Raw genomic sequence first — 12,991 nt, 5'->3', positions numbered from 1 at the left:
GTTTCAGCTATATCATAAGCACAGCCTAAGGGTGCTTTAACACAGTGTTGTGAGTGTACTTGCACTGTGACCCTTCAAGAGAAGTCTGGGGTGGAATTTCCCACTCACAGTGTCATGCTGGAGGATTCACATGTGAGGGGTTGGGTTCTGAGACACTATAGTGAGGTAGGCTTTGACCTTTTAGAAGCCTAGGCTGGGCCCACTCTCTCTAGCTCCCTCTCCCTCTTTTTCTGCTTGCTGCTGCCTGCAGATTAGGAAGTAAACTCTTAAATACCACTCCAGCCCCATGCCTGCCACCACGCTCGCCACCACCATGACAACAACAGACCAAGCTTCTGAACTGTAAGCCAGCCCCAGTGAAATGCTTTCTTTTATAAGCCGTCTCTTCAGAGACACGTCATGGTGTCTCTTCATAGCAACAGAACAAAAACTAACATAGTCTCACTATGTACCTCCAGCTGGCCAGGAACTTACTGCGTAGACCAGGCTAGCCTTGAACTCACAGAGCTCCTCTGCTTCCTGAGTGCTGGGATTAAAGGCTGCCCCACAAAGCTCTGTCTTTGTTCTTGACTGGAACCCTGTACCAAGTGAGGCAGAGTCTTAGGTAGCTGAGGCTGCCCTCAGATTCACTGTATAGCGACAAGTTGCCCATAGACTTCCTATCATCTTGTCCCTACTTCCCAGGTGCTGAAAATACAGGTGTGCGCCACCACACCTGGTGTAAAGGGTCTTTTTGTTCATCTTAATGAATGAAAGTACTCTGGTAGACTTAAGTGCATCTGCATTTCGTTTCTTTGTGTGTTAAGATACATTTTCATAAGGGCTAAAAGTTGCCTATAGTTTTACATTCAGAGTGCTACTTATTGCTTAACAGTCAGGCAGATTTGATCTCACTGGGAAATGCTATCTGGAGTTAATTTTTGTTATAATGCAAGGTGTGTGGGGGGCGGCAGGGTGGGGGGGTGGCCCCTTTCCTTGTGGGATGAATTAATTCTCTGTCCCAGACTCTTTCACTGAGCACTCTCATCCTTCCGCAGGACTTGCTGTGCCTCTGTCATGTTTCAGAGATGCATAAACTGATGAGGACCTTTCCAGGCACACTGTTCCATTCCACTACAACCTCAAAGTCCCGAGACTTGGGCCTTCAAAATGTCCTGGGGTCCTTATTGTTTAAAATAAATTGAGGGGCTGGGTAAAGAGCACTGGCTGCTCTTGCAGAAGACCTGAGTTCCTCAGCACCCACATGACGGCTCACAACCACCTGTAACTCCCCAGACCCAAGTGATCTGATGCCCTCTTTCTGGCCTTTTAGGGCATTGCATGCAGGTGGTGCACAGATATGCATGCAGGATACATCCATACATAAAATAAAAGAAAAATTAAAATAAATTGAAACATTCACTTTTTTCCCCTGAGGCAGGATTTGTAGCCCAGGCTAGCCTTGAACTGGTGATCCTCCTGCTTTAGGCCATTTTGACTGCAGCATCTTCTAGATGGACATGCTCTTTATCTTTTACCTTGACCGTTCTATAGGTTCTTTTGACCCAAAGTCTGCATCTCTTTACTTCTAATCTGGGAACTTGTCCCCTGTGCTGGGACTGAATATGCTATATATACGGGGGCTTGTATACGCTAAGCACACTGGTGCTCTGCCACTGAGCTGTGTCTGCATCTTCAGGAAAATGGTTTCGGTTAATTACCTATTCTGCTGCCTTCCCATTTTTATTGCTTCCTTACTTCGCTCCTGTGAGTCCAGGAAAACGTGTTAGTGTGGTGGTTAGCGAGGGATGGCGGTATCCCCTCCTCTTCCAGTCAGTGGTAATGTGATCTGTCGGCACCTGCAAGATGCCATCTGGCTGTCTTTAGGCTCCTTCAGCAGTATTGCTGTTGGGGTGCAGGATATCAACAAGTAATGTCTTCCTAAGAATCTGGCTGCTTGGGGCTAGGCATAGTGGTACATGATTGAAATCCCAGCACTTGGGAGGTTGAGGCAGGAGGATTACAAATTTGAGGCTTGGGCTTCATTCATATCAAGTCCCAGGCCAACCTGGGCTAAATAGTGACCAAACTACTACTTTAATAGACAGGGAGAGTCTTCTGGTATTCTCTCTCCAGCAGCACCTGTCTCCTGGGACTCTGGGCTAGGAACACGCTAGATATGGCTCTCAACCTTGCTGTGGACCTTATGCAGCTGAGGACTGTCCAGGGAGTCTGGAGTGAATTCTGCACACGCTTTCTTGAGGTACCCTGGAACTCCCTCAGGGTGACCAAAGGGTAGGCCTTCCCACTTCAGCTCTCTCTTTTGGCTTCCTGAGACACGTCCTCACTGTACAGCTCAGGCTGTCTCACCTCACAGCTCAGGCTGTCTCACTGCACAGCTCAGGCTCTCTCACCTCGCAGCTCAGGCTGTCTCACTGCACAGCTCAGGCTGTCTCACCTCACAGCTCAGGCTGTCTCACTGCACAGCTCAGGCTGTCTCACTGCACAGCTCAGGCTGTCTCACTTCACAGCTCAGGCTGTCTCACTTCACAGCTCAGGCTGTCTCACTGCACAGCTCAGGCTGTCTCACTGCACATCGATCAGGCTTCTCCGCACAGCTGGCTGCTCTCTCACTGCACAGCTCAGGCTGTCTCACTGCACAGCTCAGGCTGTCTCACTTCACAGCTAGTCACACGCTCAGCTGTCTCACTGTCTCACTGCACAGCTCAGGCTGTCTCACCTCACAGCTCAGGCTGTCTCACCGCACAGCTCAGGCTGTCTCACCTCACAGTTCAGGCTGTCACTCGCACAGCTCAGGCTGTCTCACTGCACAGCTCAGGCTGTCTCACTCACAGCTCAGGCTGTCCACTCACGCTCAGTGTCCACCTCACAGCTCAGGCTCTCTCACTGCACAGCTCAGGCTGTCTCACTGCACAGCTCAGGCTGTCTCACTGCACAGCTCAGGCTGTCTCACTTCACAGCTCAGGCTCTCTCACTGCACAGCTCAGGCTGGCCCGAACTTGCATCCGTCTCTACCTTCTGAGTTGCAAGTGTTTCTCCGTGCCTGGCTTCCAGTTTTTGCATTTATGCTGCAACATGTTTCCTCCGACCTATATCCCAAGGCCACATTTGCTCTGCCCAACCTTGCTGTGGATTCTCAGTTTCAGTTATTTTCCTTGGCAGAATTCTCTTGTGTTTTCACTGTGCGTTTCTCACCCAGTTTCCTGTGAGTTGTTGTCGAGCTTGTTTTTTTACTTCTGGTAGCACTGAAAGGAAGGACTCTACCCTGTCACTTTGTTCCAAGTGTCTACACAGCATTTGCTGCCACTGGATATCTTTATGCCATGTACCGCTGGGCAGCCACTTTCTGCACTGGGATGTTGGCCTCCTGGCCCTGCTCTCTGCTAGACTGAATTCCCCAGGCTCCTAGGCTCCCTGCCAGGTGGGGCAGGGGTGGCCCTAGACCGGTCTCCTCCTTGCCCTCTTTCCTCTGCCTCTCTTGGTCCCCATTCCCCCAGAGCTAGCACTCTGGCCTGACTCACGGCAGTGGGTATTTCCTCCATAGCGGCTTGGCGGGCAGCGTCTGGTACACGGTTTTCTGCTTTCCATCGGAGCTGGGGCTGCTGTGCACGATCTTCGAGTACTCCATCTGCTCGTCCCAGGAGCCTGACAGCACATAGTGGGCCTTGCCATGGCCGTCGCTCACCACTCCAGTCACCTGTGAACATTGGCAGGACATATAAGCACCCACTCTGCTCTGGGCCCACTGGGGTTCCAGGCTGTGGTCCCAGTTACCTTTCGGGCTGCTTCTTTGGAGAAGTAGCTGTAGGGCACGAACTTCAGCTGGCATCGGTCCTTGGTCTTGTGGTTCACGATCTCAATGTCCCCTGACTAGAGAGAGCAGGTGGTTGCTGGTGACCAGTCCCTAAGCCATAGACCCCACCTCCCCAAGCACCCCCTGACCTGGTCAATCCAGAGCTTGCCCACGATGATGTTGTGCACAGTCGAGGTACTCTTCCTCCACACATAGTGATTGCCGCTGGCCTGGAATTCTAAGTGGATGGCACCTGGGGGCCAGATAGGTCAGAGGTCATGGGTCCCTCATTGGTCTCTGGCCAGACCACCCCACAGGCCCAGGGTCAAGAACAGAGGAATATCTGTGATGCTTTGGAGGGGATGGGATATAGGTTAGGAGATTGGTGGGCAGTGGATGTGGGTAGTGCAGCCTCCCCTGGGGGCCATACCTGGCCTTTAGGTATGCAAAGCCCTCTCTGTGAACCTGGAACCCAGAGCCCAAGCTCACCAAGTGGCATGATGGAGATGTATTTCCCCCGGAACTTGCTGGCGATGGTGATTTCCTGCCAGAGGCTCCAGCCATGCTTAGAGAACACGTGGTGGGCAGCAGATGGGGGGTGGTGGCTCACCTGGGACCAGAGCAGCCGGACATGAGACTAGCTGGACACAGACCCGGCCAGGGAAGGACAGCCTACCCTATGTGCAGGAGGCCTATGTACAGGATGCCTGGCTCCATCCTGTGTATCCCAGGAGTGGGCCCAGGCCACTGTTCCTCTTAGTGACCCTGATCCAAGGCAGGTCCCCAGGGAGCACAGTATCCCTAGCGGAAGAGCAGCCTGTCAGTGTCCATCCTGGGCTTGCCCAGCCCATGGAGTGTGGCATGAGTGAGAAGCCCTACCTGGCTCTTGGGAAACAGTGGGGCAGGGGAAGCAGAGTTTGTGTCCAGGAAGTAGAAGGTGTTGCATTACTGGGGTTTCTGTGTCTGCTGCATTTAACCCTTCCCAGGTGTGGCAATCTGAAGGAGAATGACCCCCATAGGCTCATGTGTTTGAATGCTTGGAACTGTTTGGGAAGGATTAGGAGGTGAGTCCTTATTCAAGGAGGTGTGTCACTGGGGGTGGGCTTTGAGGTTGAAAGAGGCCATGCCATTGCTGGTCAGCTCTCTCTCTCTCTCTCTCTCTGACCCGTGCTGTGGATCAAGATGTAAGCTCTCAGCTGCTGCTCTCTCTGGTCGCCTGCCTCTCTGCCCGTGCTCCACCACCATAAGCTCTAGCCCTCTACTGTATAAACGCTAATCTGTAATTGTATGCCAAATTAAACTTTCTCTTCACGGTTTCATCACAGCAATAGAAGGGTAGCTAGGATGCTATGTACTTGGCAGGGGCACACAGTTCAGGCGGCCCCAAACAGCTACACAGGTTGGGGACAGACTGGCAGAACCATATTAACTGGGGGGAAGAACTTGGTCTGACTTCAGAGTGGGAGTCACATCAGTGTCCTGCCATGGGCCTTGTGTGCCCCCTACACCAGGGCCCCCAGGGCCACAGAACACCCCGACTGCTATCCCACCCCCAGGGTACCTGTCTGCTGGCTCTGTCCCTGCACAGAGTGGCAATGCCATCAACTCTTCATGGTGCCCCCTCCCAATTCCACAACTGCCAGGCTCTGTCTAGCCCAGCCTCCTTGCTCTACAGGGTGCCTCACAGTCTCCAGGTCTATCTCTGCCCCTAAATTCCTCTCAGGGATTCAGTGAGCCCAGTGTTCCTCCATGATTATTGTTTCTGTTTCCATCAATGGTGCTTCATGCCTCCTGTGGATTGGGAGTACAGAGACACTCTGAATGATGGAGGTGCGGTCCGTGAGCGCAGCTGTTCCCCACCATGGGTGTTTACACATTCTACTAGAGTAAGCCTTATGAGCAAGTGCAGGGACTGAGCCCAGGTGGAGGTCCTGGTGCCTGTGACATTTCCACTTCAGTCTCAGGACCCCTCTTCGCCCCCGCTGCTCACACTCAGGCAGTGGACTTTCCCCTGCCCCCTCCTCATGCTCTTCATGGCTGCCTCAGCAAAGGCTGTCTTTTCCTTTCAAAGTGCAGCCAGGGTTTCGCTTTCCCAGCCTCGTTCATACTCTCCCGGATCCCCCGAGCAGAGCAAGCCAGAATCAGCACGAGTGGTACAGATGCCCGTCCGCCCACCCGGCTGCTCCCTATCCCCCTTCTCTCTTTCCTATCAGTCCTTCCCCTTTCTAGACTGCTTTCCTGGCCACTCTGCCGAGACAGCCAGAAGAAAGTGCCGCTTGTGACAAGGGTCCCTGTGTCGTCCTGTCCTAGCCAGGCCCTCTGTGTCTGACCATGTCTGACACCTCCAGGGCACTCACCACTGGCTGAACGAAGAAATGTGGGGTCCAAGCCAAGGACTTTGAGAGCCCCAAACCCCACATCTAAAGTGTTGGCACATTTTCAGGCTCCTGTTTCAAACTCAGCCACTGAATCCTGGGCTGGTTACTGAGGTTCCTCACAGGTCCTTGCAGGGCCCTGGGGTGTCTCTAAACTGGTTACTGAGGTCCCTCACAGGTCCTTGCAGGACCTGGGGTGTCTCTAAACTGGCAGCCTACTCAGGTCAATCGTGGAGCCAGAGCAGCGCGGCAGCACTGGCCCTGTGGACAAGGGTGCCCTGGTTCAATATCCTGTGTGGAGCTGACTTGTCTTCATGGAGAAGTGGTACAGGGGACAACTGACCAGGGAAGTGTCCCTCTCGATGTGTGTCCCGGGCTGCAGTCTGTCTCCTTTCAGCTCAGTGCTGGCCTGGGCTCTAGCCTGGACTCCCCAGTGTCCCCTCTAGAGGACCCTCTACTTTGGTCCTGTTCCCTGGCTCCCTCCCAGGACCAGACTCCTCTCTGTCACACCACGCTCTCCTCCCTCGCCCCTCCCTATATCTAGGAGACTCTGGACCTGACCTTGCCAGGAGCGGCCCAGCTGCCCAGTTAGACATGAACTAAAGGCTCTCTTTGGGTCACAGGCTAGGCCTTACCTGCTCACAGAGGGAGCGCAGGCCCATGTCCTCCAGACGGTCCAACTCAAAGGTCTCCCCCAGCATAGGGTTGAAGGGCTTGGCGATGCGGTGCACCGTGGTGGAATAGGAGGAGACAGAGAAGGCGGCTACCAGGCACATCTGCTCCACCGAGCTAGTGCAGTGCACCGCCTTGTCCAGTAGGTGGTGGTACTCCAGGTCCTCGGTAAGTCGCTGGAGCATGGACAAGGGCTCATTGAAGTTCACCTGTGGGTGTTGCAGGGAGGTGGCCGTCAGAGCCCCCTGCCTTTCTCAAACACCGAGGGACACCCCTGCTCTGGTGGCACCTTCACAGTGAGGTTCCATGTCCAGCACGTCCTGCCTTCGATTTCCCCTCAGCACGTGTCACCGGCTGACATGCCACTTGGTGCCACCCTGATGATGGGCACTGTCCCTCTTCTCTCACGAGGATGACTACTCCACAAAAGCCATGGCAGCAGGCCACTATGTGATCAGAGCTGGCCCATCAGCTCAAAGCCAGAAAGTGGGTCAGGGGTCCACAGATGGAGGATGCAGATCCTCCTTGTTTGGAACCTTGGACTAGGTGTTGTCAAGAGCTCTTGTGCTGTGCAAGATGCGTGGGACTCGGCGCCATTAGCCTCAGACAAGTCAGGATTATGCTCCCCTAGAAGGTAAGCCTTTCCTGATAACATTGTCCTACTCTACCTTCCAGATTCATAGTGCCCGTGCGTGCGTGCGTGCGTGCGTGCGTGCGTGCGTGCGTGCCCATGCAAATGTGTGCTGTGGTTCGGCTGGGCAGTGTCGACCCAGAGACCAGAGATATGAAAGGACTCATGCGTCACACAGTAAAACTGGCTAGCCAGGAGCCCCCAAGCTCTTCCTCGGTGGAGATGATACTGCAGCCTAGTGCACAGGGACCCCAGATGCCCTTGGATGGCTCTATGACCTTGCTGAGTCTCCATTTGCCAAGAGTGCACCAGGGACAGCCTCTGGCAGGAAGGACTACCTCTTCACCCCCAAAAGCCTACTTATCTCTGCCACCCCCATCTACCATGTGAGGAGAGTGGGGGCGCTATGGGTCTTCCTGGGGGTCCCCCAGCTATAATCACACAGAGCTCTCTGTCTTGGCTCCTTCCTTCGCAGTCTGAAGGCCCCTGTTCTCTGTGGGATCATCTAAGGAACACAAAGAATCAACCCCTCAGGTATCATGAAAAAACAACACCCCCCAGAGTCTCATGTGCCACATCCCAGGAGCCCCCGTGATTCCTGCCGAGAGGTGCCTACCGGCATGGGGATCCGGGAAAGCTCTCGGCCAATGCAGTTCTTCATGATGCTCCAGAGGTTAAGGCTGTAGTTGGGCTTATCGGGGATGCGGGCCCGCCGTTTAACTTTGCATGAATCCTTGGGCACAAAGGAGGCACCATCTAACACCTGCCGGAGAAGCAGGCATACCATCAGCAGACCCTTCCAAGTCCATGTACTTGCTCCTGACCCTCCAAGAACCAGGGGAAAGCCATACACTGCTACACTGCCTAGAGATAAGGGCAGGGGCCACCTCTGCCTGCCACATGGGAGGCAGGTCTGGGACCCAAAGGTGGTCCTAAGCTCGTAGTGCTGACACCTCCCCAACCCCGAAACTGAAGCACCTCTTGGCTTTTGTGCACTCCCACTTCACGTACATTATCTGCTGGGGTCCAGTCCACAGAGGTTGACCCAGTTCCACCCTCGGCTTTCCTGCAGGAAATGAAGGGGAAGCAAAAGGTAAGGACAAACTCTGATATCCACCTCTAACCCTGCCTACCTTCTACCTAGACAGTGCTGAGGTATGAGGGTGGCCCAGAGGCATCTTTACCCAATGGGTCATGTCTGGCTGAGGGGCCCAGGCAGTCATCTGGAGAGGCCCTGACACCATGGTTGCTCACAGGATTGAAGTCCCATTCATCAGTACTCGCTGCCCCCTTGGACCCAGGACCAAGAAGAGGGCAAGTGGTAAAGGTAGAGGGGCCCCATGGGCCCCTTTGTCCCACAGATATAAAGTGTGTCTTTATCTGCTTCCCACACTGGGGGGCCTCAAGTGCTGGGTCTGATGCACCCTGTTCTCCTGACACTTGTGGGATTGATTGCCACAGCAGCAGGGTCAGAAAGGCTGAGGGCCCAGGCTCCAGGAGCCTGTTGGTGGGCAGTGTAGGTCGGCCAGGCAGCTAGGGCCTCAGGAGATAGGCAGGAAGACCAGGGGATCGGAGGGAGCCCAGACCCCTCAGGGTGATGAGAGCAGGATGACCCTGGTTGCAGAACCATAAGGACCGATGCTGCTGGTGGTAGGTGGATGGGAGTTCAGATGGCCAAACTATGCTAGCTTGGGTTAAAATGCTACTGACATACTGTCTTTGCCTTTTTAAGACAGGAACTTGTTATGTAGCCCTGGCTAGCCTGGACGTCACTCTGTAGACCAGGCTGGCCTTGAACTCACAGAGATCTGCCTGCCTCTGCCTCCAGGGTGCTGGGATTAAAGGGGTAAGCCACCATATCTCACTTTTTTTTCCTCTCTCTCTCTCTCTCTCTCTCTAAATTTAATGTTCTTGGGAAATAGAGTTTCTGAGCTGAAAACCCACTGGTGGTTGGACAGCCCTTTCCCCAGAAGACATTGGGACAAGGAAATGATGGAGCATGCTGGTCCACCGAGCCCTCAGCAACAGAACAAGAAAGAATGGCTGGGACTTGTCACCAACCTGAGCCCCCTGACCACAGCTCCTGTCTACCCTGTCTGCTTCCCATTTTCCTTCTGTACCTGTTTGTCAGTGCTAGCCACACCGTGGGCCTTTCCTATGAACCCGGGAGTCTGACTCCCTCACTGGTCACTACTGTATGTTAACCAGTGAATCTAGAAAAAGCCCAAATGAGCAGCCTTTTATGAAACAGTCTTGTCAGTAGAAAACAAGACTGGGCATCTTGTCTGTTCCCAAATGATGATGCTGGAGAGGGTGATGGGCGCCTGTGCTGTTCTCAGAGCTGGGGTTTGCTGGATCTTTCCTTCCCCACTTTTCTCCCTCCAGGCTGGAAGTGATCTAGCCAGTACCCCTGCTAACCTCCAGGTGCAAACCATTCAGGTAAAAAATAAATAAATAAGCAATACTATCTTGCCTGAGAGGGAAAGACTACCCCACGCATACAGCTGGTCAAAAAGCCAGGTGTAGCCCAAGAACCAGCTGGAGACACTGCCCCGAGAAGGGGGAAATCCCCTGGGCTATAGCGGCCATCTCTGCTCAAGGAGCATCCTACCTGTCTTCCTTGGCCTCGGTGATCACAGTGATGAAAGATGCTGAGTCCTCCATGGCATCAAAGTACTCAGTATCTTCATCTTCTTCACTGTTCTCTCCTTTGGAAGTCAAGAAGCTTCCTAGACACACAGAGCCGCTCCGTTGAAAGCCTCATCCTGATGTCCTCCCTCTACCCCACTGGCTTTACCTGCCCCACTTCAGACACACCCAACCCTGATCACCCTGCACTGTGACCACCCTACTTGCTTTTCTAGGATAGGGCATTTTTCTCCCAACTCACCATTGCTCAGACACTTCCTTCCAGACGCTTCCTGATTTGACCATGTTTGCCTAGCCTGCCTGCAGCCCAGCTTCCTGCCCAGGGCAGCAGTGATGCCCTCTAGCCTAATGTTAGGTAGGCAGCCATCTGACACACGGGCAACCCTGCCCCAGAGAGAACAGCTGGGCTCACTGAACATTTGGGACATGGTGGGTGGGGGCTGCTGCCAGTTGGTGGCAGGTATGGGGCATACAGCACCACAGCCCACAGTCTGTACTCTTCAGGACAAGCTCGCATGACCCGAGGTCACTTTATGGGGCCCGGCCAGCTGGGAAGAGGGCTGAGGGCTGCCCGCCCACACACCAGCCTCCTTTCCCACACACCCTCGCTGAGGCTCTTGCTGGGGTCCACCGGCCCGCCGGGGGTGTTGCAGACGGCTCTCTCAAGGCTGTTATGCTGTTTGGCTAGCAGCTCGATGGTTTCCTCCAGGTGGGCGCGCTGCTCCTGCTCATAATTCAGAGCCTTCTGCCATCTCCGGCTGTGAATCTCCGCTAGTTCCAGAAAGTCCTTGCAGGCCTGGGAAGGATCAACCGCCATGTAAGCCGCAGACTGTGGCCTGGTCAGCTTACCTCAGCCAGGTTCCCTTTGGAGCATGCCCAACCTCCAGTTCTGGTCTTCTCCTATAGCTCATCACGGCTAGGACCTCAGCTGTCTGCTGGGACATCCTTACTGGGTGCTAGGTCCATGGTGGGATCCACGGTAGCCTTAATCTTCCAGCTCTTCCCTGGCTTTGGTCAAGAAGGACAGTAAGCCACATACTTCCTGGCTCAGAGGCCAACAAGCCTTGTTTGAAAAGAACCAAGACTGGCTGGGCGTGGTGGCACAGGCCCGTAACTCCATCCACATAGGAGGTAGAGGCAGGATGGTTAAGTTCAAGGCCAGCTGGGTGACTTAGTGAGATTCTGTCTCAAAATAAAAAGTGGGGAATAGGGCTGGGACTATAGCTTAGTGCTAGAGGCCCTGGGTTCACTCTCCAGTGACAGACAGCCATAGAGAAAGTGGGGTGGTGTCTAAGATTGGAACTTTCTACCAAGTCACTTTATCATCCCTGTCACATAATTCTGCCTTTTCTTTACTTTTTTTTTTTTAAAACATGAGGTATGTTTTGAGACAGTCTCACTATGTAGCTGAGACTGGCTGGGAACTTACTACATAGCCCAGGATGACCCAGAGCTCACAATCATCTCGTCTCTGCTTCCTAGTGTACTGGGATGACAGGTGTGGGCCACTATACTCTGCCATTAACACTTTTTGTTCTGGCTTCTTTTCTGATGCTGTTACAAAATGCTCCTCACACCCGGCCCCTCAAAAAGGGGGTTTATTTGGCTTACAACTCCAGGTTATTATTTATCCTGGCAGAGAAGTCACAGTGGTGGGGCTTCAAGAAGCTGGTCATAAATCCACAGTTAAGAGCAGAAAGAAGAAGGTGCATGTACATAGTTCCTTCCTTCCTGGAATGTGGAGACTAACATGGAGTTGTGACTGCAAATCCACCTTTGCAATACAGTGTGACACCAACCACAACCTAAGGGCAATTTCCTCTGAGATAAAACCTTTCATCTTGGAAGGAAGCTCATTAAGAAACAGGATGTTCATAAGGGGGTAGAACAAACATTCCAACCTAGAGAGACTCTCCTTAAGCTCAGGAAGTAAACAACTCAAAAGATTCAGGAAGTCCCTGAAACTGAGCAGATTCACTAGGCTCTTCCTTCTCAAACACATATAAGCAGTGAGGACTTCGAGAGACGCTCTTCAGGTAAGTCTAGCTGTCTGGAAGAGACAGAGATCAGCCAAACTGCCTAGAAAGGACAGGTCTACCTGTTGAGCTGCCTATAGGCTATGCAGTGTACACCAGCTTTCGTGAGCTGTCGTCACCCATGCTGGTGTGGACTTTTGATGATGTAACTATCTTTGAATCATTTCTGCTCCTGTAAGTAACCGTTTAACCCACATTCCCGTAACTACCTCAGTAAAATGCACTGGCTCACCAAATAAAAAATAAAAAATAAAAAAATAAGTGCATGTATGGCTGCTTGCTTACTTGGCTCTTACAGTTCAGGAATCCTTGCCTAGAGAATGGTGCTGCCCACAATGGGCTGGGATCTCCCCACATCTATTAACTCAAGACAATCCCCTACAGATGTGCCCACAGGCCAACCTAGAATAGACATTGAGACTCTCTTCTCAGCTGATTCTAGCTTGTGTCAAGTTGACAAACAATCCATCACACTGCTTATGAGTTTGCTCAAGTCTGTGGCCTGTTATGCCATCCAGATTCTTTTTACATCCATGGGTGCTTGCACTATATCCTTATGCAGCAGGGTTGGCTCATCAGCTCTGCTCTTAGCTACCCCTGGAGAGGGCGGCCTAAGGTAGGGACTTGCCCTTTCATGGCACCTCTAACCCAGCAGAGGGCATGACTCCTGGGCTCCACCAGCTCGAGTGTTCTCAGTTGTCACTTTCCTAGCGCTGCTCCCCAACCCTTGATGCACTAAGCCACCAGCCCACTGGGTGTCCTGCGTGTAGCGCACCGTCCATGGGACATGGGAGCAATGCAGTGCCATTTCAAAGGGCTGTCAGGAGGGACCCTG

The 12,991-nt window shown here is 53.1% G+C and overlaps 1 protein-coding gene across 1 annotated transcript in view; it reads right to left on the bottom strand.

The window, feature by feature from the left end:
• Nucleotides 1-12,991, bottom strand: part of Osbp2 (oxysterol binding protein 2) — a 166,002-nt gene that overhangs the window by 3,237 nt on the left and 149,774 nt on the right. The window contains 9 exon segments of the mRNA XM_036200748.1: nucleotides 3,522-3,697; nucleotides 3,775-3,870; nucleotides 3,943-4,046; nucleotides 4,283-4,403; nucleotides 6,804-7,049; nucleotides 8,088-8,234; nucleotides 8,483-8,537; nucleotides 10,083-10,200; nucleotides 10,724-10,916. Of these exon segments, the coding sequence (XP_036056641.1) occupies nucleotides 3,522-3,697; nucleotides 3,775-3,870; nucleotides 3,943-4,046; nucleotides 4,283-4,403; nucleotides 6,804-7,049; nucleotides 8,088-8,234; nucleotides 8,483-8,537; nucleotides 10,083-10,200; nucleotides 10,724-10,916 (1,256 nt within the window).

The sequence above is a fragment of the Onychomys torridus genome, chromosome 10, assembly GCF_903995425.1.
Source record: "Onychomys torridus chromosome 10, mOncTor1.1, whole genome shotgun sequence".
Taxonomy (NCBI): Eukaryota; Metazoa; Chordata; class Mammalia; order Rodentia; family Cricetidae; genus Onychomys; species Onychomys torridus.
The sequence above is the reverse complement of the archived record's forward strand: the minus strand, read 5'-3'. Positions and strand labels throughout refer to the sequence as shown.